At 53.2% G+C, this 24,559-nt stretch overlaps 1 protein-coding gene across 3 annotated transcripts in view; it reads right to left on the bottom strand.

Moving 5' to 3' along the window:
* The window catches only part of LOC108551684 (Krueppel-like factor 3), a 312,941-nt gene that overhangs the window by 221,798 nt on the left and 66,584 nt on the right, over positions 1-24,559 (bottom strand). For all 3 annotated transcript variants that reach the window (XM_017905930.1, XM_017905932.1, XM_017905933.1), the window contains exon 2: positions 14,695-14,784. In XM_017905930.1, the coding sequence (XP_017761419.1) occupies positions 14,695-14,784 (90 nt within the window). The remainder of the gene's footprint in view (positions 1-14,694; positions 14,785-24,559) is intronic.

Genomic DNA, 24,559 nt, shown 5'->3' with positions numbered 1-24,559 from the left:
AAGAGAAAGGAAAAAAGCGTGGCAAAAAGCAAACGCTCGGCGTACGAGAGCCAGCTGGATCCTCGTCCGCGTGCTGCCTCTGCTTCTGCTTCTGCTCTGAAGAATCGTCGAGTGGAAACTGGCGTGATACGCGCGAAGAGACGGATCGCGAGTACTCGTACCGAGACACCTCGAGACGGCGGGCTTGGTCCAGCACGGCGACGCGGAGACTTGGGTCCAGTGGCAGTGGGATAGAGGAGATGGATAAAAAGGAGGAACGCGTAAAACTAGAGAGATGTCGAGGAGCCGGAGAGAGTCGCGGTCTGTTCAACGTTGACATTCAAATGTACCGTACGATCCGGTGGGCAGCGTCCGGCTGCAGGAAGTCGTGAGCCGGCGTCTCGCGGGCGCACAGTCCGCCGGGAACCTGTTTGATTAAACAAAAATGTCGCTTGCGATGAAAAGAGTAAGAAACAGTAATCGTTCGTAGGAGGAGGGACGAGAGCGTGCGCTCGAGCGGGACAAACGCGTGCATGCGCGAGCGGGAATAGCGGATAGAGAAAAGGGGCGAGAGAGAGAGAGAAGGTGGATCGGCGATAGGTTGGAACGGAAAGGTTGGAGGCGAAGCGAAATAAAAGAAAGGGGGAAAACGAGACGTGAAACGGGAATGAACGGGTGTTGGAACGGTGACCATCGGCGCGTTTTACGTCCTTACGAACGTGGAAGCGTCGGTTTTTCCAAACGGTCGCGCGGCATCGAAACTAATGGCGGAATATAGATATGGCGCCGGTGGTATCCGCGGCGGCAGGTTGCCGGCGATATCCTAAGAAAAGCCGATTAAAACGGCCACGCAGCGCCGTTTTTCACCGTCGGTGTCGGTGCCGCACAGAAAGAGTTGGGATCCTCTATAAGGAAGCACGGCCCCCGACGTTGAACGGACAATGAGCGTGTGCCGCACTGGAAATGACATTTGAGCGCCTGCGAGGAGAATCGAAGCGAAGCGAAGCGAACGGGCCGTGGACGGTTTGCTGCAGCAGCAGCAGCAACAGCAGCAGCAGCAGGAGGAGCAGGAGCAGGAGCAAGCAGCAGGAGCAGCGTAGGCTCCGGTGCGGTGGTCGTCTCCAGGCCAATAAGAACTATCGGCTCGTTATTGCTACCTGGCGAACGAGAATGTTTAAAGATCGTGACTTCTGTCGGCCGCGCCGACAGCGCCGACAGCGAAGACAGCGCCGACGAATCCCTCCGACCTGCGAATTTCCGCGATACACGCTCCGTGCCTCTATAAATTTAACGATCGATCGGTAACCTTCGGCGCGTGGTCGCGCCGACGACGGCCCGTGTTATCACGGATAAAGACGTTACGATACCATTGATATTTCCACGCGCCAACCTCGATGATCCCGCGTTCATCCTCCGGCGAACCAGTACTCCTTTCTCGCGCGCAACAATTCGAGACGCGGCGCGTATCGGGAACACGCACTCGTCGACGAGGAATAATGGTCGCGCTAACGGTTATCCTATCCAGGAATTCAATTATAATCCAGTAGTTCCCCGGCGTGTTGATCGATCAAATGTTAATGAAGTCACGTCCACAATCGGTAGGAAACAGATAGTCGTAGCACGCGAGCACGCTGGATACACGAGCCGCGCCGCTTTTTTACGATAAATCAACCTAACGAGAATACCACTGATTGGCTGGAATAGAAGAAGCTCTGGATACACGAGCCGCGCCGCTTTTTTACGATAAATCAACCTAACGAGAATACCACTGATTGGTTGGAATAGAAGAAGAGGCTTCGACCTCTGAAACGAAACCCAGTCTCCGACAGCGTGCGTCGTAGATCCGGCGTCCGACTCGAATCAGCGTCATTAGACCGGCCAATTGAACGTGCGATTAAAAAGTGCGAATAATCGGCCATTATTATTACAACTGGAATATAGGTGGCTCCGCTTCCTTCGTCGATGAATTCTCGTCACGGTCAGCGAGAGATCGCCGCGTAACGAAGATTAATGCCACGATACGCCTATCGACAACTCCGGCGAGTTACACCCCTGTTCCGCTCGCGTTCTTTCCCGCGAGTAAATCGTTTTCGGCCGAAACGTCGAAAACCGTAACCACTGTTTGTCCGAACGAGTTCCGTCGATGAAACGATATTCGTGTAATCCAGGTACGATTGTCGGCGAAGAAATGGCTGCGTGGTCGCGAGTCGAGATCCCGATCCATCCCCGATATTATTCTAAAAGCGTACACGCGTTAGAGGAGACAGTGACGCGGTAAAAGTACACGCGTGTCGCGTACCACGGTAGCTAATAACAGCTCGCGACCGAACCGCGTATCCGCGATCGAACGCAAACAGACGTCGATCGTGTTAACTCGGGAGAAAAACTTGTTCGAGTACGCGAACGGGACAAAGAAAATCGCGAGTAAAACCGAGTTTTCAAACATTATTCCTGATCAACGGAGTGGTACAACGAAGACGTTGTACCATTCCGATAACCTCGGCTATAAAAATACCGTTCCCATCGAGGTATCCCGTTAACGACATAACAGCGCCGCTTCTTTCGGTTACAAGATCTAATATCGAAAGAACGCTGCGCGAAAATACGTTTTCGCGTGCTGAAAACACGGTGTTTTCATTGTCGCGTCGCGACCCTGCGCGACGAGAACGATACGATTCGTCTATCCGTAGAGATTACTTCGATTGCAGATTACAGTTTAACTTGTAAACGCGTGCAATGGTCGCGTTGCGTCGAAATCGCCAAGATCGGGACAGTAAAGACGAAAGATTTACGTTCCGAGGTGTAAAATTCGAAATGGCAAAATTTGAAAGTCAAAATTGACGAAATTCCGAAATCTATTAAACTTCGTACGTTTAAGATTTAAATGCGTTCATCGCGACGAAACGAAGAGCGGTGGACGAGAATGATAGAAATGTCTGAAATTATCGGACGAAAAAAGAAACTTTCTATAAAATCACGGTGGAAGAAGGAAAGAAAAGAAAAAGATAGGTCTGGAACGCGATATCGAGATCTTTAATAGCTCGGTAACTTAATGAGAATAAATTAGGTATAATCATCGGCTTGTCGAGAACAAGGTGCTTAAGAAATGGCCAATCAACGAATATGTTCGGAACGCTGCGAAATTGCCAAAGTACCATCGGACGGTGAACGATATCCGCAGAAAGCCGAGCGAGGAACAAGTGGAGAGGATAATCATAGAACAAGGGCGGAATGTGTGCTCCGCTATGGTCGACCTCCGTTCCCCTTTTATTTACGAGGCACGCAACGCCGCTTCGGGAACGTTTTAACGAACGAACGGTTCTCCTTTATAACAGCAGTCGCTCGTACAAATTAAGTGCCTTTCTTCCGATAATAAACGTCCGCCTGTAATTTAGAGATTTAGAAATTGTGCGCCGCGCTACCGCGGCCGCTGACATCGGCCAGCCGCGAAACAAGAGGGAACGACCACCAATAACCACGTCCTTTCTTCCTCTTCGACCGACCGATGAATTCATTCCGACCGCAATTCGCGTGTCGTCTGCTTTCTACTCCGCTCATTGCGCGTTCCATTAGCGACGCCCGTCGTCGCGGCCTGACGAGCACGCGCGTGCGCGCGCAATCCGTGTAAGCGTTCTATGTGCACAGCTGACGTCGCTGGATGAAGCATCGACGAACCGACATAATTAAACGCCTCGAGATGGTTATCCGATATTGCCAATAAGCAGCGTAGATCCGATACGACACTGACAAATAGCCGTATTGATTCGTTCGCGTGCACTCGATCGACCGGTTGCCCGACGACCACGATTAATTAACGATTTCGAGAATCCCGGAGAACGTTCGCCATGGCGGCAGTGTCGTGGTCGCTCGGAGGAATCAATTTCGACGACAACCGTCGTCTCCGATCGATCCCGCGCGTCCCCCTCGCGTTCCCCGCGCAAGCAGCGAGAAAGAGATCGCTGCAAGCTCGGAACTATCTCAACGCGCGATAGGATCTAGGGAAACGCTGACAGCCGCGACTATCTCTCGGGCTTCTACGATTCGAGCTGCAATCGGTCGGTGGGTACTTACGGTTGCACGAAGTCGGATTCCAGATATCACGGTTCGTTATCTCGTGCAACTTCGCGGTGGTCGATCGTTACGCGATCATTACGGTCACCGGGTCATTGCCAGGATCGCTTAGATCTCGATGATAGCATACCTGATCGGGGCTCAATTAAAAGCGTAGCGGCTCTGCGCGCACCGGGCACAATGCGCCCAAGAAAGAAAGAGAAAATTAGCTGGCTGGGGATAGACCGCTGCCGAAGGCCCACGCCGCGCCGCTGGTGTTCCCGCTCGCTGCCACCGCCGATCCGAGCATGAATTTTAAAGGATCGAATCGATCACGCACCGGGATCGACGCGTAATCCGCGTGATCCCGCGGAACGTATCGCTTCCTCGTTTCGACGTCCCGTAACTTCGAGACGCACGTAGATCGGCAAAAGCACACGCCTGGCTTCGTCGAGAGGATTATAGAAAAATAGAAAGCCCCGTGTTTTCTCCAAATAGAAACGGCCTTTAGGTTGTCCTCCTTCCGACGATTGCTACGACCAAACGGTTTATCCACCGAAAACGTTGCTCGGTTCTCGGAACACGGGCCCGAGGAACCGCGTTCGCCCGATGCTCGGGATCGGGCCCAGGAGGAAAGAATCGGCGCAGCTGCTCGGCAAAAATCGTCCAACGGATATTTAACGAAGGCTATCCGCCGGATCTCCGACCAGCTAGAGGATTTCACGGACGTCCAGAAACTGTCAATCACCTAATTTGGGGATCGATGGTGGAGGCACCGGTGCGGATTCGAGTAATTGCAGGCTTGTCGGGTTGCCCGGTCGCGTCGAGGTCGGATAAACACACGGGAATCAAACGTCCGCGTCTACGGCTACATTTAATCGAACGATGATATTTAATTACAGACCACCGCATCCTTGTCGGTGATTAATCGATCCACGGAAAGGTGCCACGGTCGAGATTTCGGATCAATGCTGCGGCCAACTCGCAATTAACGCGATCGATCGCTATGCTATAATTCGTGAGACGCTCGGACCTGTACAATGTTCTACGACATCATAATCGCTGCAGGACTCGGTCTCGCTCCTGTTTAGCGTCCGAATAGAACCTGTTTTTCGAGTGGATCCGCGCGAAACGACCGAGAGACTGGTCGCGACGATATCGCGAAAAATTACTCCCGCAACCGAAATTTCGCCACAACTCGACTCGCCTTCGTCTTATACCCTGCTCGCTTGGCCGATCTATCGCGCGACGCGTGCAGTGAGTCCGGTGGTCGAGCGAGTATCGTCGCTGACAAGGATTACAGGATTAAGGGATTACAAATTCTCCGTGGCATAAACAAACGAGTTTTAGTTATGCAAGGTTCGAGCATCACGCTTGTCGTCTTCCTTCTCGGTGGGTAACAAGAAATCCTACATAGGGCTTCCTCGTGCACTCGCTCGACGAGTTCCAGACGAGGCGAGTATTCGCAAATCTCGTTACAAAATAAAGTCGTAACCGAAGGAATATTCGCCTTTTCGTGTTTTCGTGGAGTAAAAACGACATGGGCTAGACGCGAACCATTTAAGATCTCGACGCGGAGCTATCGTTTTTAAGGATACCCCGTCATTCATCATCCCCTGCGGTTTTTTTCGCGTTTCCCGAGTCTCGAATGCGCAACGCGTTAAGCACTCTATCATCTATCAAAATTTTGTAATAACCTACGTCGAAAAACACGGTTGTTACGCAAATTTGGTCGTAAGGCAGCAACAACTGAACTCGATCCACCGCGGTGGTTGGAAGAGGCGTATAGCTGGTTCGCGCAACAGACGCGATGTAACTGGAGAGGCTGGGTCGCTCCGAACGAAACTGAAAGTGCAGACGCCAGGATCGTATAAATAGAACCACCTGTGCGTAACCGTACGATTTCTAAGCGGCAGCGCTCCATGCAAATTCGAAGCGAGCGTCTAGAGCCTCGGGAGCGACGTTCCTGGACGCGGCCAGTCGCCGAGCCGAACCAGCCGCGCGCTATGACTCGTGTTCGCGACACAGGGGGTACACCGGTCTCGGATCGGTACCACTCGTGGACGAAGGATAATAAATCACATTCCGCTCGATTCGTCTCGTTCTAATCGTTAACAGACACTCGACAAGGGCTACGGTTTCAGAAACCGTATAGGTAGTTGGAAGAAAAACTACTCGGCCCGATGGACCCAGCGATCGCGCAGCATCCCGTCCGCCTCGAGATCCGCTGGTCCGAACGGCCAACGTACGAACGTGGCAGCTCGTGTCATCGTCGCGCCGCGAATACCAAGTATACCTGGCTACACCTCGCGAAGAATATTTTGTCACGAGCGATCGTTACCGGCAAACAGAACGTGTCCGTCTACGAATAGCGGTGAATCGACAATCACGTAGTAGCTCGTTTTCTCTCCTATCCTCTTTCTTCTTTTCTTTTTTTTCTTTTCTTTTTTTTTCTTCTTTTCTTTCTCTGCCGAGCAATGACGATCCGTGACGGCGACGCGGTGAATCGACGCCAACGAGCCGGCCACGGTTCCCCCATCCGAACGGAACAAGCGACACGGAGCGTCGACTTCTCGCGTATTCGGCCGATTCTCCGGCGAACGTGTAATTCGCCGGGGCGAATAGGGACCGTGGAAGAGAACTCGAGGGATACCCGACTAGCGAGTGGAACCGGGGACCGTGTGTGATTTAGCGAGGAAACGCAATAAAACCCGCGGCAGTGAAAGAAGATGACACGCGGTCAACACTCGCGGCGCCTCTATTCGTTCGCGGCTTAGCGCGTACGGTACTCGACAATCAGCGGCGGCAGATGTTACGACTGTGAGCTAGGCTGCAAGCGACTGACTCGACATATTTCGTAGGGCGTGAAAAAATCGCGCCGTTTTATGCGGCACCTTCCTCTTCCTCGTGGTAACGAGTACTTACGCCGGTAACCGGGACGAATCGAGCACGCCTAGGATCTCGAGGAAACAGGCTGCGCCCCGTCGACCAGATGCGGCTCGCCTCCGGTCCGCCAATCGAATTTACCGGTGGTGGCCGCCCGAGAAAAACACGGATGAAGGATGCGCCGAAGCGCGTCAACGATTTCAGGACACCCCGCGCGTATCTCGGGGGTCCGCACAATGGAAACGCATCTGCAATCTCGCGTCGTACATCTTCGCGATGTTTCCTCGCCGGGCTGTGATTTACTCGCGGGACGATGGTTAATCCACTCGTGGTGGAACGGGGTACACGCGTTGTTCGACAGAGAGGACCAAGGGGGCAGGGTTCTGGATCTCGTCGCCCGATCCAATCACGCGACGAATTCCAGTTGGGAATGGAATCGAGGAGAAAGTGGGAAATTGTTCGAGGCAGATTTAAACACGGTGTACGGAGACGAAATGGTAGATTTCGGGGGGGTCTCGCGGCTTTGCGAGATTTTCAGGTACGACGGCAAACTGTTACAGCGATAGAAAGTTGGGTGTGACCGAAGAGCGCGCGAGATCGGCGCGTGAATAGAGAGTGTGACCACGCAAGATTTTGAGTGGTCGTGACCGTGAGTTTTCTAGGAATGTCGCTCCCCGAGATTAGGTCGAGCGGAGAGACCAAGATGGAGTCTCGGGAAGAAAGTCTTACCAGAGATCGGTCGAAATTTTCACTCGTCGAAAAATGGAAAAACCAAGGAGAAGAAGAAGAAGAAGAAGAAGAAGGGGGAAAAGAGGACAAAACCCGATTACTCGTCGGTTTTTCTTCTTGACCGTTAAATGGTCCGCTAAATGGTCGATGGAACGAGCCAGCAAATGGTCCACGGAGGACGAAGAAAGTAAACGCGATCGAACAAACATCCACGTGCAGGTATGCGCGCGAGCGGGCGGCCGAGGACGAAAGATCATCATCGATCGAGAATCCGTGGGCCGCGTGTGAATCGTCGGAGTTATGCCTTCGACAAAAGCCACCGGAGTGCCTCGACAAAGCAATTCCGTCCGTGGAGGCACAATCGAACGAGACGCGCCTCGTTCAGACGTGTTTTGCGCCGGAACCCTCCTCTTCCTCCTCCTCCTCCTCCTCCTCCTCCTCCTCTTGTAAAGCGGGCAACACGCGTTCTGCTCGCGCTTGCCCGCGCGGACAAGCGCGCATACGTTCGTGAGAAAGAAACGGAGGAAGCTGAAACGACCGCGTTTATGTGTGCGTTAACGTCTGAAAATATATACGACGACTTAACCAGCAACGACTCTTACCCGCGTGAAACATAACCATACCGAGCCATGTATAACGTGCCAGGTACCATGGCTAGCACGATGCGCGTTAGTTGAAATTTCAATGATCGAAAACGAAGATCGATTTGCCTCTTCCGAACAGCGGAAACTCGATACCGTCTTTCCAGCGAGCTTTCGAATTCTTACGAACATCTATATCCGCGCGACGAGTTTTTGAATCAAAGAAATACCTTGGGCTCCGATTTTAGAGATAGGCTCGCGAGGAATGGCTTGGAGGAAGAGGCATTGAAATGGGATAAAATATTTTTTTTCCGACGAGATACGAAACGGCTATTGGACTTTTGGATATTGGAAAAAGCGGCCAGACGCGTATCCCGAAACCGGACATGCCCGTGCTGCGTGCACGCGCGCAGACGTCGGCACGGGAGAGCGTGTGTCGGTGTGGCCACACCTCGCGCGATGCTCGTTGCGGCAGGCCGGTCGACATGCAAATTCGTAGACGTAAAACTCGGAGCCGCGAGTGGCGCGAAACGATGAAGAAGAATGCGTCGGTGAAGCCAGGGTGGCGACACGGCGGAGAGGCGAGAGGCAGGGCCGGGATCTCCAGCTGTCCGACGCTCGATTAAAATGCCATTGGCGAAAACGTGGCCCGGGTAGGCCTCTAAAAGTAACCCGTGCTTTGCCAGCGAATACGCCTCGGGATTCCAAAATGCTCGCCGTTTTGCGAGCAGCCGCGCTGTCCGCGTCGAGTAATGTATCGCTTTCGACCAGACCCGCACACCCGAGATCGTGATTCCGATTTTACCAACGAAATCCCTTTCCCATTCCTGCCTTGTGTCCCTTCGCGTGTTTTAGAGCCGTTCGCGGTAGGTTTAGAATTTTCAAAGACGTCGCCCACTCGCGGATCATTCGATCATCGGGACGAGGCGCTCGGTGTGGGTCGAAACGGAATCGGTAATTCGACGGTAAGCGTAATGAGAGGGACGATTGAGAGACGGATTGGAAGATTAGAGTGGAAAGCGGCAAGAACCGCCGAAATGTTAGGAAAGCGCGGAACAAAGGGAGGCGATCCGCGCAGATTAGAAACTTCCCCCGGATTAGAATTTCAAATGGCAGTTTACAGGACGTTCCGCGTTTCACACGTCCGTCGAACATATGACCCTTCCCGTTATCGCGGCCGGCTTGCTCGCTGGATCTTCCAGCGGGATGATGCATCGTGAGCATCATGCAAACGCTTTCGAAGCGCGCCTACCCTCCCCGCCGCGTGCGCGAACGCTCGGCCGCTCGGCCGCTAGCTCGTTCGCTCGCTCGCGAAAGCACATAGACGGCACCGACAATAGATATTCCGCAACGCCCACGTTAGCGGGAGACAAAGGCCTGAATGGCCGGCAGATGCACGGCTTGCGCCGACGTAATGCACCGACGTCCGTCGATTTAGAACGCAACGATGCGCCATACGTCCGTCCGTATGTTCGTTTATTCGTTCTTCGTGACGAAGGTGCGGTACGTAACAGCACGAACGCGCGCGCGCCCGTGCGAAGCGTACGCGTTTCCCCTCCTCGGATCCTCGCGTCCCCGTTCCCTTAGCCAAAGTCTCCGTCAACCGCGTACACGGCCTGGCCGTGCACGTACGTACGCTCGAGGTTACGTAATTCGGAGAAGAGCACGCGGCCGCAGGAGCGACCGGTGACGACACCTTCTTCTTCTTCTTCTTCTTATTCTTCTTCTTCTCCTCCTCCTCCTCCTCTAGCTTCTTCTCCTTCGGAGAGGACTCCAAGATCCGGGAGTGTCCACCGCTACGCGGAGGTAGTAGCCCAGCCCAGCCCACGTTCCCAACCATCGGGCCGACGTTCATACCGGATCGTAGAGATATACGTACGCGATCGATACCTTGCTCGGCTACCGTCGTCGTTCCAGCCGGGGCTATTTTTCCGTCCGCGCTGGTCGCCGACTTCTAATTAGAGAGAGGCTGGACCGGGACGGATCGCCGAGTAGATTCGGTATCTAGAGGTAAACGCGAGCACGCGCGTCTGACGGAGCGAGATGCTCGAATTTCTCGGGGATCGCGCGCTGCAGCAACGTTCGGATACACCGGATAGCGATCGTGGAACGCGGCTAGCCGCGAGAATAGAGGACGAGCATTGAACTTGGAGTAAATGGAACGGGCTATCGCCGAGTCGGGTTTATTACCGCGATTTTTCCATATTCCCGAGGATTGTTTACGAGCTATCCAGAGTCGATGGAATCGTCGGCTTTCACGATGATCGGCTAAAAGTTTAACGATCCGTTTGATAAGAGGGAAGGAAGAACGGCGAGCCGTGGAATCGACGCGTAAGTCCATCGGGATCGCGTGGGCGGCTATTTGCCTATTTACCCACATCCGATGGGAAATCGAAATTAGAAATCAGAGAGATGTAGGTGCTGACTCGCGGTATCTAGACACGTGAAATCATGCCTCGTCGATCGTGCGCGATTGTCGAGCGTTCGAGTGTCATAAACTTGGTTCGACGCGCGAAGAACAGAGGATGACACCGTCTCCTCCGTGGATCCTACTTTTCCACCTGTCCCAGTTTCCGCGTTTACGCTCGACTGCAATGCCATCTGCGTGGCGATTCCGCGATTGGATACGGGGAAAACTTGCGTACCGAAAACGACGTTTAGCGGGTAAGGATCGGCTAGTAGGGTCGTTGGACCAAAGTCCCACGCTATCCACCGACGATACGACATCCGACGCAGAAGAGAGTAAGACCGTCTTCCACGGCGAAACGTGTCGGTCCGTCCGAGCGGTGTAGTCGTTAAATCACTCGAATCCTGCAATATATTCGAGCATCAACGTATCTCTAACGAGCCTATCCGTATCGTCCCGTTGGCATCGGCCAGGAAAATCCGACAAGCAATCAAACGACGAAAGATTCCACGGCTACCAAAGGCAGGCGACGAGGCAAGCGGCCAAGCAGCACGATAGCCACGATGGAATCCACGACTATCGGAAGCGATCGCGAAATCTTCGGGCAATAATTCACCCCCTCGCCCCCTTCCTCTCGCACTCTCCCGCGTCCCTTGTCTCTGTTCCACCGTGGCACGGTGCCGGGCCCCGTTCGACAGCGATGTTCTCGTAGAGACTTCGGGAGAAGACCACGCTGCCGCCGCATCGTTGAACAGTTAATGCTCGCATAATACGTGCACGGCGCAGCAGCCGCAAGGGGGACGGGTATTGTTACTAGTTTACGTACCGTTATTTTCTTGCAGTTGACAGAAATTCCTGAAAGTACAAAGGTGAGCGATGCTATCGGCCATTCCGTCGGCATCTCGCGGAAAAATCCTCCCGTTTTTCCCATCAGCCAGAATTATCGACCCGTTGCGCGTCGACGCGCCGATTGCAGAGGGAAACGGGAAAGAAAAGAAGGGGGAAGAAATGGAAAGAGATATTGGCAGAGCGACGAGATTAATTACGAGACGCGGTTGGAGATGGATTAAAAGGTAAACGTTAAAAAGGGAGCGCGACGGAGTAGGGGAGAAGCTGGGGCAAATGCATCCGTGCTAACTTTGCGAACTCTTTACACGCGATTACGCGTGTACCGGGTGAATCGGCGAGAGAAATATTGCACCGCGGCGGACGTCGCGACCCAGGAGGACGACGTGGCCGGTGCAAGCACGACGCGCATGCGGTTTACCGGTACCGGCGCGGCGGTAATATCGCATGGCGAACAGCCGCCGCCGGAGAAGAGAGGATAAGTCGAGATTAGTTCCGATTGCCCGTGCCGTGCAGAGTTATAGAAGGAAGGGTTGCCCGGCTTCGGCCAGGCATCGATCCCGGCGCTACCGGCTTCTGCCCGTTAATGAGTCATGTTTAATTGGCGTGGGAAGCCCGCGGCTACGTCCACGTAACGGAATTGAACTGTACCCGATGCAACACTGCTCGCAACAACGTAAATATACCGGCACGGATGCCTGCCACCGATCGACCTTACGTGCAACCGATCACCCGATGGCAAATAACGCAAAGAAAGAATCCTTAACGACCAGCGAATCGTCCTCAGCCGATTAATCGCTCACTCGCCAAACTGTTTGTCTCTACGGCTCGCGAGGCGAGAAGATACCGAGCACGAGATTACCCACGCGATTATCGCGATGGATCTCGTCGATTTTTCGGATAACGCCTCCGACGATTCAATTTCGTTCGCGCGTTGCGGGAAAACGTTTCGAGGTGTAAGAATATATTCGAGGGAAACCGGGGACGTTGGTTTTCGCGAGAAGCTACAGTTTCACGGCTGCCTCGACGACACTCGGGAATTCGCCGTCGAATCGCGATTTCTCGGGCCAACGGCGATTTAACGCGCGGCAGTGACGAGCCTGGAGCCACGAGGACGACGGCGGCGGTGCGGCGGTGCGGCGCGCGGGTTCGGAAACGTTGTCTCGCGGCAGATGGTACGCGACAGGCCATTTCAAACGATTACTGTTACGCGCGAGTTCCTCGAGACTCTGTTAGGCAGGCCCAACTATACCGGTATGCAAATAAACGGCATCGAGCGGACGCGCTTAAAAAACGCACAATACGCTTGCGATACGCGACGACGACGCGTGCTACGGGCCATTGTCTCCGAGTCTAATCACGACCAGCGCGTGCATTTACGAGCCACCGGTTAGACGGACGCGTAGCCTCCGGAGAAAGACTACCTTTTGCGAGAGGCGGTTCGCGTATTCTCCGCGTTACCGCCGCGCCACGTAGTAATATGCATCGCGAATACCAACACGAGTCACACCCATCATAGAGCCCGACCCTGTGGGTGGCGCCACGTACTCGCAAATAAGTCCTACGAATAAGTCGTAAGGCCATCATCCGCGTTGCGACCGCGTTGCGTCCCTGTCGCGCCGACTATGAATATTCTCCTACAGGTAGACGTAATGCGCTCTTTGTGCCATTTCCTTTGTGCCCGGTAATCTAACCTCCGCGGCGATTTTCCGACCGTAACGACGCGTTAGATCAACGGAATAATTCTCTTTGATTCGAGGACTCGTTAAATTTTGCCCGGATTCGCCCGAGGTAGCCACGGCTCGGTAGGTACTAATAGGTTCCGCGTCGCGAGTAATTTACGAGCATGGTCGCTTGCTTTGGCTGGATTTTTAAGAGGAACGCGCGTACGTAAGTTTAACGGGACGCGATACACGCGTGTACCGCGCGGTAACGTCGAATTCTCCACGCTCTGCTCCGCTGATCGCGCGTACCTGGCTCACGCTCCAGACGCGAGACAAAGGCGTTAAAAGTGCGCCACCGGCGGCGATTATCGTAAATCACCCGTCCGGTGACCCATCCGGAACGCGATAAAGAGGAAAAAGCCGAGCTATGAACGAGATCGAGGCAAGAAAGCGTCCAGGTATCTCGTAGCCAGGTTCATTGGCGCGATCCGAGTCCTTGTACGATCACGTACCTAAATCGACACCTCGCCTCGCGGTCTCGCCGCTAATCGTTCTTCCGGGAGTGACGTGCCGACATACCGTGCTTCTTGCTGCTAACAACCCTGACGGTCCCTATTAGTAGCCCACATATACGCCAGATACATGTATATATGTAAGCGTACGATGCTCTGACGCGTCTACACACGAGGCCGACATCGCGATTCGGGTGCCATCACGTACCGCGCGGAATCGAGCGGGTTTCCATTCGCGGCCAATCGACACGCGCTTCGATACCGATCGCCGATCGTGATCGCTGCCTCGCCGCGTAAACAAATGGAGATACGCCGGCGAATAGGCTCCGGCCGTAGGCCTAATCGGGAAAAATTGGACAGACACGGTCGTGGGAAGGTCGAAGCACGGCGTGGCTCGAACTTGCCGCGATGCTACGCAGAAGGTGTTGCCGGTTCTCGTGAGACTAGAATGCGAATTATCCAGCGATACGCGAACGCGTGTTCGTGTGGCGTAATTAGCGCGATGAGTCCACGTATCAGATTTGATACGCGCTCGGGTTGAGAAAATTCCAAGATGGGGTTTACGCCGCGCGCGAGAATAAGAGCGCGGAGGGCGAGACATTGTGTTCTTCGCACAAAGCGGTCTCGTTACGGGAGAAATAAATCGTTCCGTTTCCAGTCACTTCGAGCAACTTTATTTTATCGCCACGGTACGGCGATGAAATCCGCGTTAACTCGAGAAACGATTAACGTCGATGATCGGCTTATCCGCTCATACGGAATCTCGCGAGACGGTTCTACGTTTTCGTGAAACTTCGAAAGCGAGCAAAAGCCGATTAATATTTATATTTTCGAATACGAACGTAAGGGTGCATTCCGCTCGAGTAATACTCCGCCGCTATACCCGTCCACCGATCTCTCGTGCCACAGCGCGATCTAGACGTTATCGTTTTATCGTCGATCGAGACTGGAAAACGAACCACCGTTTATTCGCGCGGCATTGTCGGCCATCGGCGGAGAGTACGAGGAAGCAGGTGAAACGGTAAGAAAATGCAACATACCTCCCTAGACGTTGGTGCCCCCAGGACGCAGGGGCTGTCCGGGCGGCGGGGCGCACTGGCCCACCGCTTGCTCGAGAGCTCGCTCTCATCCTGAAACAATAAACGCGACCTGTAATTAGACAAGACGAAGGTAAAGGTGATAGGCGGTCAGCAGGCTTGATGAGCGCTATTACTGCAATCGTAATGGCCCCCTTGCAAACGAAATTGCCCTTCGCAGAAAATTATCCCGGGAACAATGGGATGCAGTCGGACACCTTGCGATTTCACCCGGTTCCCCGCGAAAATCCGACAATTCGCGCGTCACGTCGCCGATACGTACACGCGTCGATTGAATTTACAAACCGAGAGAGAAGCGTCTCTGTCTCGACGAATACTCGCGGAACGCGAATCGAGTATTCTTTTCCGCGCGTCGCGGGCTTATGCAACGAATTCGGTCGACGTACGCGCACTGAAAGGTCGACGATCGTCGAACAGTAGTTTTCCATTAAAACACCGTGTTGTATATGTCGCGGATAGGTATAAGCGAACTCTCCGTTACATAGATCGATATCCAAGCCCGTTTAATTCGCGTGTAAATTTCCCGGTCTCGTCGTACGACTCTCGATAAGCGTAGCGTAAAAATTGCCACGCGTATTCCGTTTCGCTTTACGACCGTGATATTTAGCGTTTTCTCTCGCCTTTTCCTCTCCCCCTCACCGTCCTCTTTCCCCTATGGACGTCGATATTGGACGTACGCGTGGCGTGGTCGCCGATGGAATTCGCGCGGTTTCGCGAGCAGCGCGACGAAGAGCGATGACCGCGGTGTCGGACTGAATTTTCCGGCGACGCCGACGCGAATCGATGCGGACACCTCGCGGAATTGCATTCCACGACACGATTACGCTGATACGAGTCGACCAGGAAACAGCAGGGGCGCTCTAATGGATCAATTACACCGGTCGTTTGAAGCAGAAACGAAAGAAAGGGTAGTCGCGGAACGGTGGCAGGCGTACCGGTGCGCTGGAATAATTAAGATCGCATCTCGCCGCGGTGTCAACGTAAATCGCTTCCGCGCGAAAGTCGCCTCGCGACACTAGCTAGTTCCGAAGAGAGGAGGAAGAAGCGACGGAATTTTAATCGACGCGCGGAAAATTCCGATCCTAAGACGGCTCGTCGATAAAGATCGCGTCTTCTCGCACGCTGCGAAGAAACGTTTGGTTTAATTGAAATTAGGTTACGCACGCTGCGCGGTATCACGCTCGCGGACGTTTACGACGAGTGTGCCACGAGATTGCCTCGTGGCTATAACGCCGCGACGCAGGTCGACGTTTCCACTGGTTCGAGTTTTTCCCAAACACACGCCGCTTTCTCCACTCCAGTTTCCCGGTTAAAAGCGTTCGCAGTTGGACGCGCGTTTCGCGTTTACGACTCGCGACACCCTAGGCACCTTGCGCAAATGACATCGGAAAGCTCGTGGAACGGCGATAAAGGCCTCTGCAGCGCGGCTAAGTGCGTTAATAAAGTCGTTTCGTTAAAAGGAGAGTCGAGCGTTATCGTCGGTAACGCTATCGAGGTACGACGAATTATAAAATAACGTCGCGTTATTGCGCAATGCCGGCATAAAATTAGGTACAACAGCGGTGATTTTCCATACGCAACGAACGCGCGATGTCACCCAATTAATAAGGGATATCTAGATTCCGAAGCGTGGAATTTACGAGCGTCCCGAGCCGATTAAAAAGCCGGCGCGTGGTCGTAAAGTTGGAGAGGAAACGATCCACGGGCGTATCTAACGGGGTGAAAATACTCGCGTTGCGTACGTTCGTTACGTCTACGAATATTCTGGCAGCCCGAGACGTTATTATCCTCTTATTATTATTATATATCGCATTATTACGCGGCAGTTGCAACAGGTACCGTAGCCGACGTTACGTTTACTTTCGCTAGATTTCTCCCATTTTCCGTAATGCGGCGTGATTGCAGCTGAAATTGAATCGGCTCCTCTGGACGGTGCATTAACGACCCGAATATAGACGCGGTATTCGCCGTTAAAACGCATCGGTTATGCCGTCGCGGTGGGAGAACCGTATCCATCCACCGGCGAATCCTCGTTTCCACCTTGGAAATCGATAAAATAATTTCGCCTCGCGCCAACTCGCGGTGATTGCGTTATTACGATCCGGGAGAACGTCCAGCACCCGTGGTATCGCGGTTCCGCGTCGATTCAGCGTCGATTCCGCGTGGATTCCTCGCGAGCCAACTGGACGTCGCGATTTTGCCATCGTCGCGGTCGTCGTGGAACCGTTTCGAGACGACGGACTGCGAAAGGGCGCGATTAAACGGGAAAGGAAAAGGGAAAATTGCTAATTAACGAGCGCGCGGAGACACGTCGCGCCTAGTTAATTATCAGCGAGCCTGTGGACGGTGTATTGCCGTTTATGAAGGCGGGCACGAACGCGGGCACGAACGCGGGCACGAACGCGGCCGATCGGCAGAGAGCGCGGCGGAGAACGAGATACGGAACGCTGCACGGAGGCGTGCACGCACGCTGACTCCGCTCCGGCCTTCCTCTCCTTTCCCACGCCACGTCTTTAGCTCTCGCTAATGGCGATCGGGAGAGAGCTTTTGAAAGCCCCGCCGTGGCTTCTGGTAAAAGTCGATCGGCGTAATCCGTTTCTCGCGCGGCGGACCCCGTGCCGATCGTGTGTGGACCATAAATTACAACTTTCGGTCATAAAAACAGGACTATGAAAGTGATTTGCGGTAAGACGCCAGATACGTTCCGTCTCCGTCGTCTTCTCCCCTGTCGGGAAGGCCAGGTGGGGCGGCTTTGAAATAATGTATGAAATCATCGACGAATGCGAGCGCCGTGCCAGCGGCCGTTCTCCATATGCAGCTGCTAGCAATAAGAAGGCGAAACGCTTGCGTAACAGCCGGGCATTAGCGGAATATTTATAACGTTAATCGTCGAACCGGGCTGATTACGCGCGCTCCGCCGTGCCACGGACACCCGCTCCAAAGGGCAATCTCCACGTTAATCCGATTTCGCCCCCGATCTTCGCGCCTCGTTCTTCTTTCCAGCAGCAACCGCACACCGACCGGCCACGAGTCTCCAAGCTTTTCGCGTCGCTCGTCCCTCTCCTGTCCCGTCCCCGAGTTCTTCGTCATCCTGATCGCCACGCGTGAATATATTCCGCGTGAAATTCGGCTCCATCTTGCACACGTAACTTATCTCTGCTCGCGATACCCGCTCGTAAATCTCGGCCGACTTTCGAAACGTTCCCCGCGAACGGAAGCCGCTGATGAACTCTCCGAGGCTCGCTCTCGAGAAGGTGGGCCGCGCGCGATTTTCACGGAGCAGGTTCGAAGGATTCGCCAACGGTATCCCTAATTGATTCGACGTTAATAATTCAACGTTATAAGACAATGATATACGCTATTAAACGGCGATCTCGTTCGCTAATATACGCCTACCATAAATAACGCTGCCTACGGTAACGCTGACAAAGCGCGGACCGAACTCGATAGCTCTCCGATAGCCGACTCGAATAGACAACTTCGCCTAGGAACTCCATAAGCTATTGGCATTGACGACTACAAATCTGTCTAAAACCGTAAACCTCGACTAATGGTCGGCCATCAGTGTCGTTCAACACCATCGAAGGACGAAGAGAGGGAGAGGGGAATAGAGAGAAAGAGAGAGAGAGAGAGAGAGAGAGAGAGAGAGAGAGAGAGAGAGAGACGGAGAGGTGGGATCCGAAGAGAAAAGGCTGCGTGATTAAGTTAATGCTTCGTCCATGGTACTCTATACTACACCTGCTCGACGCCGACTCGGCTGCACGATTGACTCGGGGCGGGCGCGCAACTCGCGAGTACCGAGCTGCTTGATGCTCCAAAGGATTTATACCGGATGCCGGTAATATCCCGAACAGAAATATGGAATGCGGGAGACTACCGTGCAGCAACGCTCGGGTCATTCGATGAGGGAAAACAATGGAGGAGCTGATTTATGAGGGCATTACCGACAACCCACGTACATGCTTAGATCTACATATTATACCAATATTCTCGATGTTTACTGGCCGAGCACTACCGCTATCCGCGTACACGATGTGATTCACGTGAGGCTCGCCGCATCTTCCATAACAGTCCACCGTTACGGTGTCCCGCGCGAATATTCAGAGGTCTCTCTGCTCGAGGTATCCTTCTCGCGACGTCTTCCGCCACTCTCTGGGGAGGTTCCGACGATGTCGCGAATTTTTCCATTCCCGCGTAATATTCCTCCGTCGCGAATCCACCTCTCTCCAACCGTATAAACGATTCCGATCCAGAGCGTTACCGAGAACAACGACTCTAGTTTGGATCGTCGTCGGCGAATCGTTTCGTCGAGAGCTCTATACTAGCGATACCTATCGCGCAAAGGCGAATTCGAGGGGGCCGCGTTTTCCAGTCGCACCTTGACACGTTTCGCGCTGCGTTTCGTGCCGCAGCTCGAACGGAAGAACCGCGGTGACTTTTTCCTTTCGCCGTAGTCCGCCCACGAGGACAGCACGATAAATCATACGGTATCAAAAGGAAAAAAGACGAACGGCATGCACGAAGGGGAGAAGCCATAAACATTGTGGCAGTGCATCGGCACGTTGTATCAAACGTTGAGTCATTGGCGAAACGGGCCGGGTCGTAAAACGAGAGAAAAAGAACGGAAGTGAAGCAGGTCCTTGGGACGTAAATCACAGGATGCGGTTAACGCAATAAGGAGGATATAATGATGACATATATCATCGTACTAATAGTAGGACCGCGATACGATCACGCTGGGCGATGGTCGCTAAGAAATGGCCAGAACTGCCCCCCAACCGCGTCCAAGCGGCCGACCGTTTCGTACGCTTATAATCGGCCCACTCGCCCGGATAATTACATTCGTTAAAATAACTCCACCTGTCCCGAGGTAACTGCGTCCGTTCGGCATCGCGGCGCTTCACTTTTTCTCATTTTTCTCTCATTTTCCCCTGCTGCTAGACATCCTCGATGAAGCAGAAAAGTATTCGATTACGGACAGAGGAGGATCGCGGAAACGGCAAACCGGTTCGTTTCTAACCGAAGCTTCCTCCTTTGTCGATTTTTGTAAACTCCGTTTCTCGTCTACGTCGCGAGTATTTCGCGAATTAAACGAATTCGTCGAGGTATCTCGAAACGCCAACGACGACGCGCGCGCGGGTGGTAAAAATTCGCGAGGAAAAGGGGGGAAAACGCGGGATTGCGAGATTTCGGAGAAAAGGACTTTTCGACCGAAAGGTTTCGAGCGAGATTTGCACGCGGAATCCGGGCGATTATCTACGAGGCATCTAACCGCGATTGCGTACATCGAGGTCCGTTCGCTTTGCGCTCGTTTCGAGCACGAGCACCGTGGAAGAGGACGAACGGGTAATTAGCGACGCTCGAGCAAAGAGCGCACGCGTGCCGAGGCGACTTAATTACAAATTTCGAAACGCAAAGCTGGCCGGGCATGGAGAAGGGAAAAGGTAATTAATTTGGGGAAAAAAACGGCGACTGGTCGCCCAGCACGCTGGCTAACGCGCCTCGTACCGACGAGCCGCTAAAATCCTAAGAGCAACCGGCTCGAAATAAACACCGTGTTAATTACCTCGCTTCGAACTCTCTTCCCTTCCTTTCCTTTCGTTTCGGGTCCCGCGTTCGTCGGGTCGAAGAGAGGGAAGAAAAATGAAGAAAAAAGCGAGAGGAAAAGGGGCAAAAAACGGGAAAAGTGAAACTCGAACGTAACGCGAGACGAGATAAAGAGAGAAAAAGGAATAATGGCGCGCGTGGATAGGATTTTTGCGACTTTTCGTTTTCCCAGCGGGAACGGTTGAAGCATTTTTTCCGCAACGGCCCCCGGGTGAAAGTTTCAGGCAGCCTCCTATTTGCCGGCACGAAAGCGAGGGAGAGCAACCACGGAGCAGACAGGTCGACCGAACCTCTCCTACGTGCACACTCCGCGAATCTTTACGCCTGCACGTAACGCAAATCATGCGGCAGAAGTGTGGCACGTGTTGTCAGCGCGGCAACGGATCGAACGAACGTGTAATGGAAGCTAACCGGCTCGCGCGATTACATAACGGGGGGATTTCGGTTTAAATATGGAAGCTGTCAATCTTCCCTCCCCTAGCTGCACGCTGTAATTAATAATAATTGCCTGCTCTCTTTGCCGCTCCAGTTATTACCTCGGTTTTGACGGCTGATTAGCACCGCGTGCCCGCAAATGAGGCAACCGAAGAATTCGAAAATCCCTCCGCCGTTGGCTCGATTCAATTCGTGACCACCGCCGAAAGGGGATCGAATTTTTGCGTCGCAGCCTTCGCAACGATTCGGAACAGGGTTCGTAGATGGGAAAAGCGAACGCGGATCAACGCAGATCAACGCAGATCAATGCAGATTAATGCAGATCTCGCGCGGGCGAGAGCGATCGCGGCGGATCATGCAAGTAGAACACGGCACGTGTTGTCAGACTCGGTGTGTACGTGACCGTACGTGTACCGAGCTGCACGAGTTTCCTTCGATTACACCAGCGGAACGTGCTCGAAATAAACGTTAAAATCACGATCCGGCTCGTGTTAAACGCGACCGGATCGTAACTCGACCCGCGGATATCGTCTCCTCGAGATTCCTCATCCCGGACTAGATTCGGACATGATCGTACGTCAGCCTAAACCTTCCACGGTCTCGATGAACTCGAACGTACCCCGCGCGAAGAACGCGAAATTCGAAATTAGATGGTGGAATTTCGCGGTTCGACGCGGTTAGCAAATTTGCTACTCGGAGGCGTGCAATTCGAAATTTCTCTAATTTCCGATTACGCGAATCGGTAGTTTCGCGTTGCTGGAGGAAACGCGTGGATCGACTTATTACCGATGCGTCGAAACCGTACGTGACCGAACTCGTTTCAGTAGTATAACCAAATATCATCGTGGACCACCCATATCGAAGGATCGTGGTAACCGCGAAAACCCACACGCTCGTATGCGTGTACAAAGAGTATAAACGTTGAATAAGACGAAATTGGTTGGCGCAAAGGCCAGAATTAATCGCTCGCTGTGCAACGACTCTTGTTTGAGAACGTAACGACGGTATTCCCTAAATGGGACGCAGCGAAGGGGGCCAAAGAATATTCATTAGTCGCGAACGAGATCTTTACGATCGCAGATGTTTCGCGTGTGTAACAGCAGTGGAAATGATTACATCGGTAATAATCGATTCGACCAGACGGACGGGATCGTTGAGACGTCTGTTCCGCGACGAATAAATACTCGCCTCGTTACGATCCGGGCTCGCCGGCTGATGCGATCCCATTTACGGCATCATTTACATACATTTTGACGTTTCGCCGTTTCGCGGACTCTCGCGTTTACATATCGCGAACCGTTCGGCCAACCTGTCCCGCGTAGTCGCCGCTGCGAAACCGGGATACTGCCTTCTCCGTGGCTCGTTACGGTTCTTTTTAACGGCGTTTTAACTTTCCTTCGGGAAAAATAAAACGGAACGATACGATCGCGACGATCGCGCGTAACCGATCGCTGGCGTTGATCCGCGAGCACCGTGAATCACGCGGAGCGTTTAGCGCGGTTCGCGTAATCGCGACGTATCGTTGGTAATTTATTACTAATATCGGCTATTAACGATTTTCTTAACCGGTCGGATAGCTGGAATTTTACGACCCCTCTCTCTCTCTCTCTTTCTCTCGCTCTTTTTAGAGCGTAATTACAGAGCACGGGAAGGTGTTCGCGGGTTTAACCGGCAGACGTGGCAGGGCGGAACTTTTCGCGTTCGTGCCGCGGGTACCCGTAAAACAATGCACACCCACCGCGGCGCGTTGGTGTAACAATGTCTTGGCGCCACAAAGGTACAATGATATATCTGTGAGCCGAGGTCGGTTACTTAAACTTCATTGAAACCGCGAACAACAATGACTTTCTCCCGCGAGTCGAAAGGAGGAAGTCAAACCCGACGCCGTTACAACTATTCGCCGGGCGATCGTGACGCTTCTGTTCTATCGGCCATGCCACGCGGTAAAAACCGCGGGGAAAAGAAAAATCTCAATTATTTATTTCGCGCAGAGCGAACGGTCGCCGTGGTGGTTAGTGAAAGGACGAGAGGAAAGAACGCTGCAACGTTCTTTTCCACGTAGGGGATGGCTTTCGATCGATGAAATTACCAATCCCGCCTCTACGGCTAGCTATAAAACCAACGATTCGCACGCGTTCTACCCGATATCCCGGGTCCCTCTCGCATGCACTATTTATTAAGAATGTTACAACGTTCTGTCGGCCGCAATGAAAACCGTTTAATGGCTTCGTATAAGCTTTGATTTATGCCGAATCTCTCTCTCTCTCTCTCTCGTTTTCTTATTCCCCGCGTCCGTCTCTTCGTTCCTTCGTCTCGGGGTAAATACGAGCTGAAAATTTCGCCGTTTCGCCGCGTTATCCGTACTCGATACCCGAGCTTTGCAAACTTCCCGGTCCTATCCTCGTTAGCGTGGCAGAAAAGTACCGGATACGCGATACAACTCGCGTATCGTCGAGCGTAATTGCACGCGAGGAGCTTTTACACTGGCAGCGTGGAGAGGCAACGAAAGCTCTTAACTGGGAAAGCAATTGCAATCTTCCGTTCCACCGACGCGGGTAATGAAAGCATAATTTCAGACTGTTACTCCGCGAAAGAATAATACCGGCAATTTCCGTGGTTCGTATCGCTGCTGGCGTACACGATGGATCGAACATCGATCGAGTTGTCACACGCTCGGGTGACTTACCCCTCGAACGCGACTCGAGCCAGTGGCACGAGCCTACTCGCGTTACGACACGCGGCCGGTAGGCTTGATAATTTATTATCGCTGAAGAAATGGAAGCCGCCGATCTATTAGCGCGTTCGACAATAACAGCATCGGCCGTAAGTAACCTAAGTGGTTAAGTAACGTCGATGCGGCTTACCGACCGCCTACGCCAGCTTCTTACAGGTATATGCCCCTTTCGTCCACGCGCTCGCTCGAGTTCTCAACCGGTATCGATCGCGACGTCGCGACGCGGAGTTATCGAGGCTAGTGCCAGCCACGAGTTTCAACTGGAATAAAGAGAAAGGAAATAGCGGAAAACGATTGGTCGCGTGAACGGTTCAGAAGAACGCGAAAGGACAATTTCCTTGCGGAATTAACCGCGGTAATTAACGCGATTACGCTCGGTAAACGAAAACGATAAATCGCAGCCTGATCCTGTATTACGTCCTACAATTCGTAGCAGGTGCGTTACTTCGAATTAAAATCGATAAACGAGAAGACGAAACGTCGAATCTCTGCCATTCCCACGTAATTCACCATCGTCGAGCGGACTGACTCGCTCGGCATACCCATCCGTCGACGTAAATCAATTCCCTCGATACATATTGAATTCGAAGTAGCGAGAATACCGTTCCAGAGAAAGAGAGGAAATTACGCGCGGTTATTTTCGAATACTTTACGAGCGTCCGGCGTGGAAATAGGAACACCGGTATCCTACTTCGTTTTATGGAAACTAGTTATCCTCCTTTAACCTCGCGGCCTGGTCGCTCGCCTCGGTGCAAAAGGCGAGCTAATCCTCGCGACCGCTACCGACTAATATCGCGGCATTATCGAATCGCCGATCCGCGCGAGGGTTGAACGTTCGAGAAGCTCCAGCGGATCGTTGGCGCGCGCCGAAGCGGGCACGAGCGGGTCCGCTGCCTTCCGATCTACTCGCGGACCAGTCCGCGTCGTGTCCGTGCGTTTACGCGATTGTCACACCGCCTCTCCTCCCCGTCGGCGGACTGAAACGCAGCCGTGTAACTAGCATGGTGCGCGCAACTCCGTACCTGGTTCCGC

This window comes from Eufriesea mexicana, unplaced genomic scaffold (assembly GCF_001483705.2).
Source record: "Eufriesea mexicana isolate 0111107269 unplaced genomic scaffold, ASM148370v2 scaffold4907, whole genome shotgun sequence".
In the NCBI taxonomy this organism is placed as follows: Eukaryota; Metazoa; Arthropoda; class Insecta; order Hymenoptera; family Apidae; genus Eufriesea; species Eufriesea mexicana.
This window is presented reverse-complemented; position numbering and strand designations above follow the sequence as displayed.